General features: G+C 36.8%; 1 protein-coding gene across 1 annotated transcript in view; it reads right to left on the minus strand.

Moving 5' to 3' along the window:
* Positions 1 to 1,137: 1,137 nt before the first annotated feature.
* Positions 1,138 to 21,675, minus strand: part of VPS37A (VPS37A subunit of ESCRT-I) — a 49,481-nt gene continuing 28,943 nt past the window's right edge. Inside the window, exons 6-12 of the mRNA XM_050801825.1 lie at positions 20,378 to 20,448; positions 16,717 to 16,844; positions 16,575 to 16,633; positions 16,429 to 16,497; positions 12,147 to 12,290; positions 10,348 to 10,428; positions 1,138 to 1,787 (exon numbers count right to left, since the gene is read on the minus strand). Of these exons, the coding sequence (XP_050657782.1) occupies positions 10,348 to 10,428; positions 12,147 to 12,290; positions 16,429 to 16,497; positions 16,575 to 16,633; positions 16,717 to 16,844; positions 20,378 to 20,448 (552 nt within the window). The 3' untranslated portion in view covers positions 1,138 to 1,787. The remainder of the gene's footprint in view (positions 1,788 to 10,347; positions 10,429 to 12,146; positions 12,291 to 16,428; positions 16,498 to 16,574; positions 16,634 to 16,716; positions 16,845 to 20,377; positions 20,449 to 21,675) is intronic.

Here is a 21,675-nt window from a genome sequence, read left to right on the forward strand (position 1 = left end):
AGATGAACTACTCATGTGATTATGTAGAAGATATTTACTCCGTAAGAAAATGTTTCGGGTTTTTTTTGTTTGTTTTTGGTGAAAAGGAAAGCAGATAAGCATCTAAGCAATATTTATCTTTGTATAGTATTTCCACAGTGCCTTATTCTTAGTAGGTACTTAATCAAATAGATAGATCAAATGAATTAATCAAATGAAGGGCTGTGGTATGCTCCTCCCTTGTTATGCGATACACCTGATTTCTAGGAACCTGATTGTTGGCAAAAGATTGAGACTATTATTCCATTGCTATAATTGCTGGGAAAATTAAGCTGTGGTGGCCAGTGCAGTAAGGAAAGGTTTCTGAATACCCAAAAGACTATCATAAATTTGAAACACTCTTACCTCAGTTATCTATAAATCAGGAGTAATAATTATTCCTTCCTCATCTGGTCATTTTGAAGATTTAACTGTGCCCTTAGCACAGTGCCAGGGAGACAAGGAGAGTTATTTTCTGTATCCAACATTATATCTTAGTCCACGTGAATACTTGTCCTCCACAAACAGACTAAATATTAAGCATGTTTTAATTCCAACAAAATAATTTTGTTTTTCCTATAACTTTATTGCCAAAAACATGTACAGGAAGAACTGAAAAATATAAAAAAGAAAATCTATATTGTATGCTGGTGTTGGGAAGACAAATCATACTGGGATGACATTTAAGCGAAATTATGCATTAGTCTGTTGTGTACTTTAGATGGTACCTTACCAAGCCGGAGCTACACAGTTCACGGCATTTTCCTGTATGAGCTTTTAGGACTACTCAAGAAATATGTTAATTTTGTGACACGGTATAGAAGCAAATTGCTGAACATAGTACACAAGAACACTCAATTAAATTCATTAAAAATCAGGATTGCCTAAAAATTAAATTTTATTTATTACTATAGCTTTTCTCTTAGGAAAAGCTAACTCACAGTAAAGGTCAGAAAAGTTCATTGACTTTTTTGTGTATAGATTTACTGTTTATTAACATTAGGAATTTAGGAAACCTATCCAGCCACAAACCTACCAGATACTTATTTTTTTAAAAATTAGCATGAGAGTTTGTGTTGGACTGGTTTAAATGAAAGGCAACTTTTTTTTTTCTATTAGATAAAATATTTACTTGTATTGCTTCTTAAATGCATCTTTAGTTTTAAAAATGAAACAATATATAAGAATAGCTGGTTTATTCTTTTGATTTATTGTAGGTATTAAAAGTTTCTTTTGTGAGATGGCACATAGGCAGGTTTGGTGTTTCCTAATACTATGAATATCTTAAATTGCTTTTGAAAGTTTTATCCAGAAAGAAAGAAAAATAAGGGTTTCCTCACAGTTGAAAATAGTTTTTCAAAAAAGGTTAAGAGGAAAAAAATCTAAATACCACTCTTGATAAAGAAATGGAGCTTCAAGTTAAAAATACAAATTTAAATGAAGTTTTATAAAATATTAAAAACTAGCTAAAATTACATGCATAGGCATTTAATCAAGGTAAGAGGAACAGCAGTGGAACTTAAATATGATAGGATTTATCAACAATAAATAAACATTTCAGTGCAAATAGTGCAGAAAAATTTCTCAAAGTAAAGATCATAGCAATCATTCTAATCTGTACAAAATCAGTCTCAGTTCTGTATACAATCTATACAGGATATCTGTGAATTTAGCCACTGATGAAATGCCAGTTTGCAAACCATAAATATAAAATGGTGTTTAGTTTTGTGTCCCATTCCTCTCTTGGCAGTTCATGTTTCCAGGAAAATCTAGAAATAAAACAATAAAAAAAAGCCTTAAGATTTAAGAAGATAAATATGTATCTCTTTACGTTATCTTCCAATTAAGATTTGCCCATAGTGGCTCCCAGGCAAGATGGCCGAATAGGAACAGCTCCAGTCTGCAGCTCCCAGGGAGACCAACACAGAAGGCAGGCATTTCTGCATTTCCAACTAAGGTACCTGGTTCATCTCATTGGGACTGGTTAGACAGCAGGTGTAGCCCACAGAGGGTGAGCAGAAGCAGGGTGGGGCGTTGCCTCGCCTGGTAAGCGCATGGGGTTAGGGAACTGCCTCCCCTAGCCAAGGGAAGCCTTGAGGGACCATGCAGTGAGGGATTGCACTATCCAGCCCAGATACTACGCTTTTCCCATGGTCTTCGCAACCCGCAGACCAGCCGATTCCCTCAGGTGCCTACACCACCAGGGCCCTGGGTTTCAACCACAAAACTAGGTGGCCGTTTGGCCAGACACTGAGCTAGCTGCAGGAATTTTTTTTCATACCCCAGTGGTGCCTGGAACACCAGCCAGAGAGAACCTTTTACTCCCCTGTAAAGGGGGCTGACGCCAGGGAGCCAAATGGTCTTGCTCAGCGGATCCCACCCCCATGGAGTCTAGCAAGCTAAGATCCACTGGCTTGAAATTTTCACTGCCAGCATAGCAGTCTGAAGTTGACCTAGAACATTCGAGCTTGGTGGGGGAAGGGGCATCTGCCATTACTGAGGTTTGAGTAGTCCGTTTTCCCCTCACAGTGTAAACAAAGCCTCCGGGAAGTTCGGACTGGGTAGAGCCCACCTCAGCTCCACAAAGTCACTGTAGCCAGACTGCCTCTCTAGATTCCTCCTCTCTGGACAGGGCATCTCTGAAAGAAAGGCAGAAGCCCCAGTCAGGGGCTTATAGATAAAACTCCCATCTCCCTGCAACAGAGCACCTGGGGGAAGGGGCTACTGTGGGCACAGCTTCTGCACACTCAAACGTTCCTGCCTGCTGGCTCTGAAGAGAGCAGCAGATCACCCAGCACCGAGTTCTAGCTCTGCTAAGGGACAGACTGCCTCCTCAAGTGGGTCCCTGTCCACCGTGCCTCCTGATGGGGAGACACCTCCCAGCAGGGGTCGACAGACACCTCATACAGAAGAGCTCTGGCTGGCACTTTGCAGGTGCCCCTCTGGGACAAAGCTTCCAGAGGAAGGAGCAGGCAGCAATCTTTGCTGTTCTGCAGCCTCCACTGGTGATACCCAGGCAAACAGGATCTGGAGTAGACCCCCAGCAAACTCCAGCAGACCTGCAGAAGAGAGGCCTGTTAGAAAGAAAACTAACAAAAAGAAAGCAATAGCATCAACATCAACAAAAAGGATGACCACACAAAAATTCCGTCTGAAGGTCACCAACAGTAAAGACCAAAGGTAGATAAATCCATGAAGATGAGGAAAAACCAGTGCAAAAAGGCTGAAAATTCAAAAAACCAGAATGCCTCTTCTTCTCCAAAGGATCACAACTCCTCGCCAGCAAGGGAAAAAAACTGGACTGAGAATGAGTTTGATGCACTGACAGAAGTAGGCTTCAAAATAAAACTCCTCAGAGCTCAAGGAGCATGTTCTAACCCAATGCAAGGAAGCTAAGAACCTATAAAAGGTTAGAGGAGCTGCTAACTGGAATAACCAGTTTAGAGGAGGACATAAACGACCTACCTGATGGAGCTGAAAAACACAGCATAAGAACTTCATGAAGCATACATAGTATCAACAGCCAAATCGATCAAGTGGAAGAAAGGATATCAGAGACTGAAGATCAACTTTATGGAAAAAAGCGTGAAGACAAGATTAGAGAAAAAAGAATGAAAAGGAATAAACAAAGCCTCCAAGAAACATGGGACTATGTGAAAAGACAAAACCTATGTTTGATTGGTGTACCTGGAAGTGACAGAGAGACTGGAACCAAGTTGGAAAACACACTTCAGGATATCCAGGAGAACTTCCTCAACCTAGCAAGACGGCCTAATATTCAAATTCAGGAAACATAGATAACAGCACAAAGATACTCCTTGAGAAGAGCAAACCCAAGACACATAATTGTCAGATTCACCTAGGCTGAAATGAAGGAAGACATGTTAAGGGCAGCCAGAGAGAAAGGTTGGGTTACCCACAAAGGGAAGCCCATCAGACTAACAGCAGATCTCTCTGCAGAAACCCTACAAGCCAGAAAAGAGTGGGGGCCAGTATTCAACATTCTTAAAGAAAAGAATTTTCAACCTAGAATTTCATATCCAACCAAACTAAGCTTAATAAGTGAAGGAGAAATAAAATCCTTTACAGACAAGCAAATGCCGAGGGATTTTGTCACCACCAGGCCTGCCTTACAAGAATTCCTGAAGGAAGCATTAACTATGGAAAAGAACAACCGGGGCTAGCCACTGCAAAAACAAACCAAAATGTAAAGACCATCAACACTATGAAGAAACTGCGTCAACTAATGGGCAGAATAACCAGCTAGCATCATAATGACGGGATCAAATTCACACGTAACAATATTAACCTGAAATGGGCTAAATGCCCCAAGTAAAAGGCACAGACTGGCAAATTGGATACAGAGTCAAGACCCATCAGTATGCTGTACTCAGGAGACCCATTTCATGTGCAAAGACACACATAGGCTCAAAGTAAAGGGATGGAGGACGATTTACCAAGCAAATGGAAAGTGAAAAAAAGCAGGGTTGCAATCCTAGTCTCTGATAAAACAGATGTTAAACCAAGAAAAATCAAAAAAGACAAAGAAGGGCATTACATAATGGAAAAGGGATCAATGCAACAAGAAGAGCTAACTATCCTTATATGTACCCAATACAGGAGCACCCAGATTCATAAAGCAAGTTCCTAGAGACCTCAAAGAGACTTAGACTCCCACACAATAGTGGTAGACTTTAACACCCCACTGTCAATATTAGATCAATGAGACAGAAAATTAACAAGGATATTCAGGACTTGAACTCAGCTTCAGCTCTGGACCAAACGGACCTAACAGACATCTACAGAACTATCCACCAAAAATCAATATACATTCTTCTCAGCATGACATAGCACTTATTCTAAAATTGACCACATAATTGGAAGTAAAACACCCCTCAGCAAATGCAAAAGAATGGAAATCGGAATAGTCTCCCAGACCACAGTGCAATCAAATTACAATTCAGGATTAAGAAACTCACTCAAAACCACACAACTACATGGAAACTGAATAACCTGCTCCTCAATGACTACTTGGTAAATAACGAAATTAGGACAGAAATAAGTAAGTTCTTTAAAACCAACAAGAACAAAGACACATTGTACCAGAATCTCTGGAACAGAGCTAAAGCTGTGTTTAGAGGTAAATTTATAGCACTAAATGCCCTCAGGAGAAGCAGGAAAGATCTAAAATCAACACTCTAACATCACAATTAAAAGAACTAGAGAAGGAGGAGCAAACAAATTCAAAAGCTAGCAGAAGACAAGAAATAACCAAGATCAGAGCAGAACTTAAGGAGATAGAGACATGAAAAACCCTTCAAAAAAATCAATGAATCCAGGAGCTGTTTTGAAAAGATTAGCAAAATAGATAGACTGCTAGCCAGACTAATAAAGAAGAAAAGAGAGAAGAATCAAATAGACACAATAAAAAATGATAAAGGGGAGACTGTATAGGCGTGGTAGGTCACACCTGTAATCCCAGTACTTTGGGAGGCCGAGGTGGGTAAATTACCTGAGGTCAGGAGTTCAAGACTAGCCTGGCCAACATGGTGAAACCCCATCTCTACGAAAAATACAAAAATTAGCTGGGTGCGGTGGTGCATGCCTGTAATCCCAGCTACTTGGGAGGCTGAGGCAGAGAACTGCTTAAAACCGGGAGGCAGAGGCTACAGTGAGCCACTGAAGTCTAGCCTGGGCAACAGAGTGAGAGTCTATCTCACAAAAAAAAAAAAAAAAAAAAAAAAAAAAAAATCACCACTGATCCCACAGAAATACAAACTACCATCAGAGAATACTATAAACACCTCTACGCAAATAAACTAGAAAATCTAGAAGAAATGGATAAATTCTTGAACACATACATCCTCCCAACCAGGAAGAAGTCAAATCCCTGAATAGACCAGTAATAAGTTCTGAAATTGAGGCAGTAATAGCCAACCAACAAAAAAAAAAGCCCAGTACTAGACCGATTCATAGCCATATTCTACCAGAGATACAAAGAGGAGCTGGTACCATTACTTCTGAAACTGTTCCAAACAACAGAAAAAGAGGGACTCCTCCCTAACTCATTTTATAAGGCCAGCATCATCCTGATACCAAAACCTGGCAGAGACACAACAAAAAATGAAAATTTCAGGCCAATATCCCTGATGAACACCGATGCAAAAATCCTCATTAACATACTGGCAAACCAAATCCAGCAGCACATTAAAAAGCTTATCCATGACAATTAAGTTGGCTTCATTCCTGGGATGCAAGGCTGGTTCAACATATGCAAATCAATACATGTAATCATCACATAGAACCAATGTAATCATCAAACAGAACCAATGACAAAAACCACGATTATCTCAATAGATGCAGAAAAGGCCTTTGATAAAACTCAACACCCCTTCATGCTAAAAACACTGAATAAACTAGGTACTGATGGAAGGTATCTCAAAATAATAAGAGCTATTTATGACAAACCCACAGCCAGTATCATACTGAATGGGCAAAAGCTGGAAGCATTCCCTTTGAAAACTGGCACAAGACAACTCCTATTCAACGTAGTATTGGAAGTTCTGGCCGGTGCAATCAGGCAAGAAAAATAAATAAAAGTATTCAAATAGGAAGAGAGGAAGTCAAATTTTCTCTGTTTGGAGATGACCTGATTGTATATTTAGGAAACCCCACTGACTCAGCCCCGAATCTCCTTAAGCTGATAAGCAACTTCAGCAGCCTCAGGATACAAAATCAATGTGCAAAAATCACAAGCATTCCTATACACCAATAACAGACAAACAGAGAACCAAATCATGAGTCAACTCCCATTCATAATTGCTGCAAAGAGAATAAAATATCTAGGAATCCAACTAACAAGGGATGTGAAGTACCTCTTCAAGGAGAACTACAAACCAACTGCTCAAGGAAATAAGAGAGGACACAAACAAATGGAAAAACATTCCATGCTCATGGATAGGAAAAAACAATATTGTGATAATGGCCATACTGACCAAAGTAATTTATAGATTCTACGCTGTTCCCATCCAGCTACCATTTACTTTCTTCACAGAATTAGAAAAAATACTTTAAATTTCATATGGAACCAAAAACAGCCCATATAGCCAAGACAATCCTAAGCAAAAAGAACAAAGCTGGTGGCAGGCATCACACTACCTGACTTCAAACTATACTACAAGGCTACAGTAACTAAAACAGTATGGTACTGGTACCAAAACAGACATACAGACCAATGGAACAGAACAGAGGTCTCAGAAATAACACCACACATCTACAACCATCTGATCTTTGACAAATCTGACAAAAGCAATGGGGAAACGATTCCCTATTTAATAAATGGTGTTGGGAAAACTGTCTAGCCATATGCAGAAAACTAAAAATGGACCCCTACCTAACCTTATACAAAAATTAACTCAAGATGGATTAAAGATTTAAACGTTAAGACCTAAAACCTTAAAAACCCTAGAAAAAAACCTAGGCAACACCATTCAGGACATAGGCATGGGCAAAGACTTCATGTCTAAAACACCAAAAGCAATGGCAACAAAAGCCAAAATAGACAAATGGGATCTAATTAAACTAGACGTTCTGCACAGCAAATAAACTATCATCAGAGTAAACAGGCCACCTACAGAATGGGAAAATTTTTGGAATCTATCCATCTGACAAAGGGCTAATATCCAGAATCTACATGGAACTTAAATTTACAAGAAAAACACAACCCCATCAAAAAGTGGGCAAAGGATATGAACACTTTCAAAAGAAGACATTTATGCGGCCAACCAACATGAAAAAAAGCTCATCATCACTGGTCACTAGAGACATGCAATCAAAACCACAATGAGATACCATCTCACACCAGTTAGAATGGCAATTATTAAAGTCAGGAAACAACAGATGCTAGAGAGGATGTGGAGAAATAGGAACACCTTTACACTGTTGGTGGGAGTGTAAATTAGCTCAACCATTGTGGAAGACACTGTGGCGATTCCTCAAGAATCTAGAACTAGAAATGCCATTTGACCCAGATTCCATTACTGGGTATATACTCAAATTATTATAAATCATTCTATTATAAAGGCACATGCACAAGTATCTTTATTGCAGCACTATTCACAATAGCAAAGACTTGGAACCAACCCACATGCCTGTCAATGATAGACTGGATAAAGAAAATGTGGCACATATACACCATGGAATACTATGCAGCCATAAAAAAGAATGAGTTCATGTCCTTTGCAGGGACACAGACGAGGCTGGAAACCACAATTCTCGGGAAACTAACACAGTAACAGAAAACCAAATAACGCATGTTCTCACTCATAAGTGGCAGTTGTAATGAGAACATATGGGCACAGGGAGGGGAACATCACATACTGGGGTCTGTCGGGGAGTCGGGGACAAGGAGAGGAATAGCATTAGAAGAAAGACCTAATGTAGATGACAGGCTGATGGGTGCAGCAAATCACCATGGCTATGTAACAAACCTGTACGTTCTGCACATGTATCCCAGAACTTAAAGCATAATAATAATAAAAAAGATTTGCCTATAAAATAACTTGACTATGAGGGAATAGAGGTAAGGAATGGATTCTAGTATGTTCATATAAATGAGCAACTACTCTGTGTCTACTTCTTCCTAAGCTGGCAGATACGCAAAGTTGGTATCAAAAATCAGCCCCTACCCTTAAGGAATTTATATTATGATTTGGAAAGTAACATATAAAACAATTCATTGTGAGCACTAATGTTACAAGGAGCAGTAGTTTAACTGGACATAAGAAATGCCTGTCATTTCTTTTCCTATACCCCAGTCCTTGTTTTAGGGAACCTCTCATGCCCCCTTCTCATAATCCACTCCCTCAGCCCAGTCGACTGGGCAGAGGACCATAGGATACCAGTTGCCAGGCCAAATTGACTACACTAGGATGGATAGCTTGCCCATACTGGTTCAGTTACTTTCCCAGAGAATGTTCTGGAACTCCAGGGACTCTTGTTTATCTCCATTTGCTGCTTGAACTGTCAGATGATATAATTAGGAATGGGTGAAGGACAAGTAAGAAAAAAAATCTTTTTTTTGAGATGGAGTCTTGCTCTCTCGCCCAGGCTGGAGTGCAGTGGTGCGATCTCGGCTCACTGCAAGCTCTGGCTCCCGGGTTTATGCCATTCTCTTGCCTCAGCCTCCCAAGTAGCTGGGACGACAGGTGCCCGCCACCATGCCTGGCTAATATTGTTTTGTATTTTTAGTAGAGACGGGGTTTCACCGTGTTAGCCAGGATGGTGTCTATCCCCTGACCTTGTGATCCGCCCGCCTTGGCCTCCCAAAGTGCTGGGATTACAGGCGTGAGCCACCACGCCCAGCCAGAAAAAATTTTAAAAAAGAACAGAGATGCAGAAATAAGATATAAGCCAACAAGCAGTCTCAAAAAAGGTGTGAGAAGAGCTGTTTCGGTCACTAAGTGGCTGTTTTCACTCTCAGGTGACTGTACTTTCCTTCATTTTAACCCTATAATAAATCCCTGTCCTATCCAGTAACATAAGCTTTTACTTAAGTTTGTTGGGGTGGGAACTATTCTTGCAAACAAATGATTCCTAAAACAAAACAGATGCAGAGGAAAAGGAAAGGCATCTTGACATCAGGTAAGAGCACAACCAAAGATACTGTGGTAGAAGAAGAATGTGCCCTGTAAGACAATGCAATGTAAGGGGAAAATGCAGAGTTAAAATGGATGATCTGAAATATATGCAAGATTATGGAAATCTTAAAACCAGAGGAATTTGCCATGGATACCGTCATTACTAGGGATTCATTATAGGTTCTGGAGTAGAGCCAATTTTATCATAAAAGTGGTATTTTAGGAAGATCATTCTGTCAGTGCTGCATAGGAAAAGAACCCTCAAGTCATGGGGACGGGCAAATTATTAGAGTAATCATGGTGTGGGATGGAAATAGAGACTGGCTGGAAGTTCACTTTAGAGGAAGAAATGACAAAGGAGCCTTCTGAGAAATGTTAGCCACGTGATAAAGTATACTCTACACACCAGGTGAGAGAAAGGAACTGACTATAACTTACAATTCTATATTAGGAGGTAATGTTAAAAAAATTTCACTCATGCCAAGATCATAGAAAATATCCAAAAGATTTCTACTAGTTGTATGTTTATATTATGCTTATTATATAATACAAAGCATTCTATGTTACATAGCACAATAGCTATAATGAGAGAATTATGCTTAAGGCTGATGAACAGGCACCATTAACAACATGTTTATTTAAAGAATACTGATGCAATAACCTTGAAACTCAAACCTGAAATACAATTTACCTATAGTGGAGCATGAAATTGGCTGTGCATTGCTATTGCCTGCTGAAGTTTCTCTTCCTTGGCTCTTCTACAGTGGCAAATCTAGAAAATAAATTTTTAAAAATACCAGTCACTTTTACAAAGATATGCCTATTACTTTACTTCCTACAGTATGACAGGAACCTTTTAACTTGTTGGCACTATTTTATGTTTTGAATGTTGAAGATAGCTAATAATTCAATAGCTAAAATTATTAGATTATGAGCAAATTCATTTCATTAGCACTAATGTTACAAGGCGCAGATAATAGTTTGAATGGGACAGAAGTGCCTGTCATTTTGTTTCCTGCACGCCAGTCTCTGTTTTAGGGAACCTCTCATGCTCCCTTCTCATAATCCACTCCCTCAGCCCAGTCGACTGAGCAGAGGACCACATGACACCAATTCATTCTGAATTAGCTAGTAATCTAATTGAATGTTGAAGATAGCTAATGTTGAAGACAGCTAAGACTTTAAGAATCAAAAAAACCTCTTGCTTAGGAGACAGCCTTTGCCTGCAAGCTTCTAGAATGTAAAACAAACACTGATCCTTTATATCAATTATCTGACTATGTAACTTTAAATATCTGTGTTTTAAAAAGATGGATGTAAATTCTGCTGTTAACCAGGAAGATTAACAGATACAAGCTTCAAGGCACAGTTATATATCATTAAAGAGTAACGGACCAGAAATCAATGCCTTACTAACACTATAACCATGTCAGTCACTAACATCTCTGAACTTCAATTTCGCCTCATGAAAAATGGGAATGATAAAATCCACCCCATCTGCCTTAACAGGAGTGTGTGTGTGTTTGTGTGTGTGTGTCTCACAGATGTTTCATAAAGTTTACTAACGAAAGATTATTTTTAAAATGTGATTATTTCAGACAACTTACGTAAATATTTTGGACTGTATTAAAAGGCAACAAACTATTAAGCAGACTGTTTTGGATTTTTCTTTAAATATAACAAATATCAGAACAGAACAGGAACTGTGTCTCAATTTTTAAAAATTATTTTATAATCCCTATAGATCATTCTCTCTTTCAACAAGTGGTAAAACAAGTCATTAAGGAGTATGTTTCAACTATTCGGACTAGATTTACCAGCTGTATTACACAATGATATAGATATTACCATTTCTGAAACAACTATTTTATTTACCTGCTTGTATACTCAGATAAATCAAGTCTAAAGTGATAGGAGGATGATGCTATTATTCTTACGAGGCTTTTCAGGTTCCTCTCACAGCACTCAAAACTCCACTTCAGTAACGTGCTAATGTTTTTCACTCATGAGTATGCTAAAGTAATTTGATATTATGCTGTCAAAAAAATTTTTTTTCCCAGATCAGCACAAAGTTTATTAGCAATTTCTGCTCAGACGAGCCCCTTTCTGACCAGGACTGTTCCTCTGACATACCAGACAGGGAACAGCCACACATACAGGCCCTCACTCTCATTTACTTCTCAAGTCACATCAAAAGGACATCTTAGAGCAATGGCACTTGCCCCCCATGGGGTTCCCTGGGAATAGCTAAGGTGTGTGGCTGTCCAGAGTTCTATGACAGACCTTCAAAGTTTTAAGTTCCAGGTACCTGGTTTTTGCCCAAGTCCACACCCAAGAAATAGAAACCTTCCTTTCGGGTAAATAATATATTGTACAAAAAAAGGGAGATGACAGCATAATAGAGAAATAGCTAAGACCCAGTGCTTCTCCTCCCTATAAAAATACCAAACTTTATCCAATACTTGTCCTCAATTGACGAGTATTACATACTGTTCTCTTTTCCATGAAGCTACTGAGAAAATCATCTATTTCCATCTTTCCCTCCAAGAAGTCTTCTGCAATATTATCAGATTCTTCCTCAGCTTCATGTGCAGCTACTTTCAATCTTGCCTGTAGGGCACTTGCACTACAGCTCTGAAAAAGAAAATCAGGCACTACTTTAATTTACGATACTCACAAGAACTCCTCACAGGGAATGGAAGGAAAGTAGTGGTATGGAGAGGCAATTTATTATGTGCCCTATATAGCCTCTTTTTGAGAAAATCTGCTATCTTATAATGACCCACCCAGGTCCTTAGCTACTGGCTGCAAACTATTAAATGAGAGAAACAGAGAAAATCATTGTTCTCTCCTAAGGATTTACAAATTAAATCACTGTGGTAGATATCTGCTAAGGAGACTCTCCACTAATGACCTCACCTCCTGGCATTCCTGCCCTTGCATAATCCCACCCTTGAGTGTGGGCTGAACTTGATGACTCATTTCAATGGAATAAGGCAAAAATGATGGGATTAAATTTCACTAAAGCAATGAAAGACTGGTACACAGAAAACTGTAAGATACTGCTATAAGAAACTGAAGACATAAATTACTGGAAGACATCCCATGTTTATGGGTTGAAAGATTTAATATTCTTGAGAAGACATTACTAATCAAAGCAACCTACAGACTCGATGCAATCCCTATCAAAATCTCAATGGTATTTTTTGCAAAAATAGAAAAACCCATCCTAGAATTCATATGGAATCTCAAGAGATCCCAAATAGCCAAAACAATCTTAAACAAAGATGACTAATATTTCCTGATTTCAAGTTACTACAAAGTTACAGTAATCAAAACTGTGGTACTGGCATAAAAATATAAAGAACAATGGAACAGAATAGAGAACGCAGAAATAAACCCTCACATAAATGGCCAAATGATTTTCAACAAGGGGGCCCAGTCCAGTTAATGGAGAAAGGAGTCTTTTCAACAAATGGTGCTTGAAAAAACTGGATATATCGACAGGCAAAGGAACAAAGTTGGCCCCTTACCTTACTTAAATACAAAAATTGATCCAAATGGATCACAGACCTAAATGTAGGTACTAAAACTAATGGCCATCCTGCTCAGTGTGGTGGCTCATGCCTGTAATGCCAGCACTGTGGGAGGCTGAGGCAGGCATATGGCTTGAGCCTGGCAGTTCATGACCAGGCTGGGCAACATAGCAAGACCCCATCTCTACAAAAAATACAAAAATTAGCCAGGTGTGGTGGCACACACCTGTAGCCTTGGCTACTTGGGAGGCTGAGTCAGGAGGATCACTTGAGCCTGAGAGGTCAAGGCTGCAGTGAGCTGTAACTGCGGCACTGCACTCCAGCCTGGATGACAGAATAAGAAAAAAATAAAATAAAATAATGGCCATCCTAATGCATGTGGGGTAGTATCTCTTTGTGACACATCATACACAAAAATGAACTGTAATGCACCATTTTCTTATTGCCCTCGCCAAAACTGGTTATCTATCTTTACAAGTATGGCTCACGTGGATGTTTTATTTGGCTATTATGTGCCAACCACCGAACCAGGTACATAATAGGTACTCAATAAATATTTAATGAATAAGTAACTGGAAACTTTTGAAAATATGTTCAGCTTTACCATAATTTTTTTAAAAGCCAAATAAAACATCCACATGAGCCATACTTGTAAAGACAGATAACCAGTTTTGGCGAGGGCAATAAGAAAATGGTGCATTACAGTTCATTTTTGTGTATGATGTGTCACAAAGAGATACTACCCCACATGCATTAGGATGGCTATTATTTTATTTTAGGAATGAAACAGAACAGATTCCTCCATCACGGAACCAACGGTCTACTGAAAGTGGATTCCATATGTTAGAGTGTAGAAGATTCATCATCCCCCCAAAAATTGACTGAGAACATCTAGAAAGAAACCTAGGAATCAGTGTTTGGTGTGTGTTTGTCTTTTTTAAGTGTTTCAAGAATTGCTTCCAGCAATTCTTATATGAATGTTTAAGGATCAGAGTAACTGTTAAAGCAGAATCTTTATTGGACATTTATCTTTCTCCTTTTGTCAGTTTCCTGTTTTTTCCCTTTTCTAATAGACCACTGGCATTAGTATTTGTTGTATATGCTAAAAATATCTGTACCTTTTTTAACTTCACTTTTGATTTCATGATTTTTTAATATATCCAAATTTTCAATCTGTATAGCTAAATATGTCGAGTTTTTCCTTTATACTCATATCTGTTTTATTATGCTTAGAAAGACTTTTCCCACCATAATCTTAAAGAAAAAATCCTAGAAGCTAGTTGACTTTTTATGGTTTCCACTGAAGTTGTTTATCTGTAATACCTTTCTGTGTATTGTATGATACGATGATCTAGCCTTTTTCTAAATGGATACTAAATAGCCAGTTTTATAATTTACTGAATCCTCAATTTTTTCCAACTGATTTATAGAATAAATTATTCTATTCCATAGAAATAATTTTCTCTTCCTATAAAATTACTATACTGTTTTAAATAATGAGGATTTACAGTGTATTCTGACACTGGGAAAGGGAGTTTTGTTCATTTTTTCTTTTTGTTCAAGCTCTTCCTGACTACTTTTACTTTTACCCAGCTGAAAAAATAAAGTTTCAGATGAACTTTTGAATAAATCTGTTAAGATTTAAAAACAAAAACAAAAACAAAAAAAAACCTCTTGGCATTTTGATTAGAACTGTATTAAGTTTCTAGGTTATTTTGGGGAGAATGAAATCTTTTTAATACTGGATCTTTCTTTCAATGAATATATTCTATGCTGCTCTAAACAGTCTTAGAAAACAGAAAACTCAACTCTTCTTTTATTGAATGCCAATTCAATAAAGGTTCCTAACTTACTTCATTGGGTTCACTTCTAAGTACTTTACAGTTTTGTTTAATGAGTTGTTTTCTGTACTTCATTTTGCAGTAATTGCTGCAGCAAACAGGAAAAAGTTTCTCAGTTTTCTAGAATTTTTGATTGTTTATTTTTGGTAAACAACTGTTTCATTTCTTATTTTATACTATACCACTTTTTGTGGTCTTGTTGCAGTACTCAGAACCTCCCAAGCAATGTTAAACAGCAGTGATCATGAGGCATTCCTCTCTTATTCCTAACATTAATAGGATCCTAGACATGTTTAGTCATTAAGTGTGATGTTTACTGCTGGTTTCTAGTATTCTTTTTCAAGTAAGAAATTTCTAGTTTTAGTTTACTATGAGTTTATATAAAGAATGATGTTGAGTACTATGAAAGCTTCTTCAACATTTACAAGGTCCAGTATATATCTAACAGTACTTCAGTTGAGTCTCACAGATTTTCTGTGAAGGAGGACTGCTTAGGTTAGACTCCTAACTAATGTTTCTACTTGTATGACCTCAAGGAAGTTATTTAATCTCACTGTGCCTGTTTCCCTATCTGTAAAATGTAAAATGGGAAAAAGTAACAATACCTATTTCACAGGACTTGGTGTAATAACAGGCCATATATGTAAATAGCTTCATGCAGCACAAGACATATTAATTGCTCAATGTTAGCTATTATTTCCTTATTCTGACAAATGACCATATTATCTGAAATCATTATAAATTTATATTCTCCTTTACCATCTTTTTTGCTGTTGTTGGTTTATATCTATTTTATGTTTTATTTCACTGACTTTATCCAAAGTTCCTGATGTTATAGGAAACAAAGTATTAACTATGAGGTTACTGGTATAATACAAAGATTATGTCCTCTGTTTCCTTTTCATTTTTAAAGATTCCTTTTTTTCAGAAATATAGGTTGAATTTTATAAAATTCTTTCGATTTTCACATAACTGGATTTCTAACAAAACTTATTTGTAGCAGATAATACTACATATTTTTCCTATATTATTCTTTTTAATTTGCAAACTTTTCATTTAAGGTATTTGTAGATAAGTTTACAAGTGAGTCAAAAGTTTTTGTTGTTGTTGTTGCTAGGTTTCACTACAGGGGTTGCAATGGTTTCATAACTTACTCAGAAAAGTTATTTGTCTGGGCCTGTCATAATTTTCTTTTGGAAACAAAGACGCTCTTACATGAGCACAAATAATGTATGATGCCTCATCGAGAGCTGTTCATCTACGTTTAACGGTATCATGTCTTAAAAGGTCAGATACCTCATAAATGGTTTCTGATGATAATGAAAATAAGATCATGACTCATGCACATAAGATTAAAAAAATCTATGGCAAAGGAAAAAAACTAAACAGTCTTACCTCACTAAGTTCATGCTGCCTTTGCATCTTCTTTTCGAAAGTAGACTTCATTTGTGTAAGCAATTCATACTAAAAGAGAAAATGAAAAGGATGTTTTATTCTATTTTTAAATTATATACATTTCTACAAAATGATCACTAACTCACCTTATCTAAAACAGTTTGCCTTTTGGCTTCCAAGCTGGGCTCCAAAAGGAGATTTTTTCCTGTAAGATAAATCTCTAGATTACTTCTAGGTAAAGATCAGATTTTTTTCAGGAAATGTGAGCTGAGGAGAGGGAAAACATACTTGCTAGTTCCTCAATACTTTTTACTAAGTCATCTTTGTCAGTAATGATTTGTTTTAGTTGAGGCAAAGTCAGAAACTGTTCTAGTAATACCTCCTCTTGTTCATTCATATCTGTGAGTTGTGTCACACTAGAAAAACAAAAGAAAAAATGTTAATAAATATCAGACATCAAGTTTTTCTCCCTGACAACTATTTACAATTTTTCAGCTTTATTTTGGTTGATAGGGTTCTAAATAATTTTTACATATACACCTAAGGCTGCCAATTTTAACCTTAAAATCATATAAAACATCAACCACAATGGAACATAAAGCAGTCTGTAATATATTCTCAACAGAATCTGTAAAAGTAAATTCTGGTCCAATGGATATGTTGATGTATCTCCTCTCTTTAAAAATCACAACTGTGGGGAAGTGTTCACAGTTATCCAGTGACCTGAAATTAAAAATAAAGTCAACTTAACTCAGGTAAAGAAAAATGTATGAAACTAAGAGCTTATTCAGCTTAGGTTTCTTAAAATAGGACAGCAGTAATACAGTTCAGTATTTTTTTCTTGTTCTTAATTCTGTTTAACTTAATTGCTTGAGAATATCACTTATTTCTTAAATTTCCCTGATAGGAACCAGACTGACTGATATATAAAATTTAAGCTATTTATTTCTTCCAAGCATAAAGTTGAACATGCTAGTACTATAGTAAATTCAGATGAGTAAAAGTTCACAGACAAGCTAGCATTAGAAGAATTTCTTCCTAGTCATTTCATTGTATGTATTGACGAGAGGGAAACAGAACTGAAAAGAGGCCAGAGTAGTTACTGTAACATTTTGGCTTGTGAAAAACTTTTATGGGAAACTATTCTATCTAGTCAGCTTTAGACCAGGTCAGTGCATGATTCCAAGGATGTGTTGGCCAAAATGCAGTCAGTAAAATCTCCCAAGACTCTACAAGTTACATAGTCTCTGCTAGTGCATAATGTCAATTACTGTAGGACCAGTAAGATAGGGTGCATAAGCAGTCACAACTCCGTTTTAACCTCTCTGCCTATTTAGCTTACAGATGTGTGGCTATCACAATAAGAGTTATAGATACGTTTATGTGTGTTTATGTATATGTGTGTATAGATATTCATAAAATATTTAAAGAAAAGAAATAATGGAGGGCTAAACCAAAAACAAAAATGGGTATCTGTAGGGTGAAAGAACTAGGTGGAGCGGATATGGATGGAAGCAAAAACTTTTCTGAACGTATCTTAGTTTTGACTATGGAGCCATATAAAAACATTGGATAATTTAAAAATGAAGAAAAGAAAAAGCAGTCTTTAAAATTCCGAGAAAATGGACTGCTTTGAAAATAAGTAAACCTGTATATTCTAAGTTATATCAACACCCAGAGAAAAATTATTTGAAGAGATTAAAAAAACAACAACAACAGTATATTCTGGCATGTCATAATCCTAAAGATGACAGAACTGTAAAAAACAAAAACAAAAATTTAACCTGCATTCAATAATCTTAGTAACAATACTGGTATTGTTATTTTGGAAAAGAACAAGGGCCCTTCAGAGAAATGGCTGACTCTAGGTCTGGGAGAAGAAATGTTCATGATGAGCCCATTGCATCTTCAACTTTGCCAGAAACGATACAGAAGGCAACTTGAGTTTCTCACCCATCAGAGCAACTTTTGGAGATGGATAGCGCATCAACTCATTATTGTGAAAGCTGATACTGTAAGGGGAAAAATTAAGCATTTTTCTTGGTCCTGTATGAAGCCTATTTTAGTATAACTAAATATGTAATTGATTAAGTCAGGTTCTTCATAGAGTAATTCTGGTTAATAAATTCTGGTGGTAATGATAAAATTATTAAATCATATTTACGACCCCTGCTGAATTAATGATGGTCAATGATTTCAGGTGCTTTAACCTGATATAATCTTAATGTCACTAAAAAAAGGGCAACCAGACCTCACTGCTGCCTCATGGGATGTAATAGGAAGCATGCACTAATTATGACATAAGTATTGGCAAAAGAATTGAACCTTGTCTACTTCTAGCCACCAGCAGCATAAGACTATGGGAAATAGTGAAACGCCCTTCAATGGTACCACAAGGAGGGAATAAGGAAAAAACAGGATATGGAAGATTTCATAGGACAAATAACCAATTTAATAAACACACACTATGTCTAATATATATGTATGCATATATATACATGGATATGTATTTATTTCCATATTTGTGTACATATATATGAGCATATGTAAATACAAATATGTATATGTCGAAGTGTGTGTGTGTGTGTGTGTGTGTGTATAAAAGAGAAAAGTTGGGGAGAAATGGTTCATTATTAAAAGGAACTTAAGAGATCCACTATCCAAATGCAATAGGTGGAACCTGTTTTGAATCCTGATTCAAAGAAACTACCAACAAAAAGATTAATTACTGAGACACTGGAGAAAGAAGGTAATATTAAAGAATTACCATTGTGTTAGGTATGATGATGATGGTGACTGAGGTTATGGTTTAAAAAAAGGAAAGAAAATCCTTACCTGGTAGAAAAATTTACTGAAGAATTGATGGGTAAAAAGGATGTATTATCTGGGATTTGCTTTAAATAACGGTGACTCATACCTATAGCCCTCCAAGAAAGCTGGACAGAAGGAGGCATGAAGCACGGTGAGCAAAAGGGTTCATGGCTACTGTTGCCACATGATGGATACATGGTGGCTCATTATACTAGTTTCTTCACCTTTTTTGTATTTTTGATGTTTTCATAACAATTATTTAAAAAAATTTAAAGCAAAAAAGATAACTTTAATAAATTAGAACTACCTTATGGGTTATTGTAACCATTACAATGCATATTAACCTTTAACACGCATGCAGTATATTGCAAATATTCATTAATTTATTATAACAGAAGATAATAAATCACTATTTCCTTAAAATGACTGTAAAACACTGGTGCAAATAAATTTAAACTTTTTAAACTATAGGATTTCTCATGGGTACCTGGCTATACACCTTTGATGAGATATATCCTAAAGAAAAAAAGAACTGCAAAAAAAGAAAAAAAAAGTTTAACTGCATTCAGTAGTCTTATTAATAAGAGCCTTATGAGTATCATGAACTCTCAATGGGGGTATAAAGGGTGCAATGCTTCCCAAAACTGGCCAAAAACCATTTTCTTCATGAAGCTTTTTAGAGAAGCAAAGTTCCATGAAAAATGGCACCTTAATTGAAAAAAAGTTTGGCTCTGTAAAAACATCTAATACTTTATAACTTTATTTCTCTATACGTAAAGTTTATCTACTAAAGGAACAATGGGAGGTCTAAAACAGGCCAAGATATATTTTGAAACTATCAGGAATAATGTATTCAAAAATACTTTTCAAAGAATGCAGGCCACATGAGAGAAAGGATCTTGTTATCTTGGTAACTATTTACATCATTATAAAAATCTGAGTATGTACTAGTTACTCAATAAATACAACCTATAGAACCTAAAATTGATTTTTAAAACTTTCCCACTAAGACAACTACAGTACTGTCTAGGAATAGTGAAGATTTTAAAATTTAATTTAATATGGATATGAAATAATGATCTGGTGTATGCTTACAAATAAAACAGACAATGTCACCAACTTTACTCTCCAGGTTTACCTTAGTTCTGAAAGTTCTGGAAATGCATCAGGGACATCTGGCATCTTGTAACCAAAACCATTTTGGCTTGTCTAAAGAAAAGTTTTAAATGATATTAAATTTCAGCCATTTTTTGACTGCTCTCAATTACTAATAAATGTAATCTTTAATGTACTATATCCCATAACTGTTTGCATTATCATATTTTCATCTTCACATCTCACACTGCCTTAGTCTCCCCTTCTTCCTGCAGTCTATCTTTTTTTCAGTGTGGTATACATAGGATTACTTTTTTTTGTTGCTGTTGAGGGCCATGTGAGTACCTGTGTTAGGTAGAGAACTGGTAGTTCTCTTTCTTGTCTAAGTATATGGCTGTAGATTTCACTGGTATATATGAATATTTCTCTCAAGTGAAAGGCATTAAATATAGAAAAGCAATAATTTGGCAACAGTCTGAATAGTTACATGCCTCAGTCAGATGAGACGGTAGGGTAGATGAGTAACTGAGCCATGTTTGATATATATGACTTTTTATCCTTGAGGACCCTTGAAAAGCCCTCTTGTAATTTTGTTCATACTACTAACTGTAATTTGTTCATAACATTCATTAACACAATAAATGAAAGGTTTTGGAAAAAACCAAGTCCAGTTGGGTCTATGTATTCTAAATGATTATAAACTCTGAAATTAGTAATGTTGGATATAGTATGGTTTTATACTTGAGTAATGCTATGGGTGATATTTACTGAGGGTTGTAATTGAAAGGCTTTATACTCCTTTAAATGTTTTATGCCGAAAGTATTAGTCTCTTCCTCAGTAACATTCCACATAGCAACAGTTAAGAACAGCTTAAGAACATACAAGTTTTTAAGCCAATGGAACACTTGAAGCCCTCAGCATACATTAGCAGACCCATCATGTGACATCTGCTGCTCCCACATGATCATTCTTCTGCCTTTGCCCACACTGTATATGTCAGCCAGAGAGATCTACTATAGGCAGCTTCACAAAAATGCCATCTGCTTTATACCTCAATGCCTTTGACAATGTTAAGCCCTCTCAAAGAATGCCTTATGTATTCCCTTGTTATTCTGGCCAATTAATAATGATCTTTCAAAATCTGGCCTCGAGCATAATAAATGCATGCATTTGTTTAGCTGCCTCATTTTTACTGAGTACCCAATATATTTATCAGTACATTTGAGGCACTAAGAAAGTGGTGAAAAAACCCAGAATCACATTTTTTGTAAAGGTAACCTACTAGTTCTACCTTGGTCCCTAGGAGCACTGACCATTCCCCTAACTGTGTCTCTACCAAA

This window comes from Macaca thibetana, chromosome 8 (assembly GCF_024542745.1).
Source record: "Macaca thibetana thibetana isolate TM-01 chromosome 8, ASM2454274v1, whole genome shotgun sequence".
NCBI classification, from domain to species: Eukaryota; Metazoa; Chordata; class Mammalia; order Primates; family Cercopithecidae; genus Macaca; species Macaca thibetana.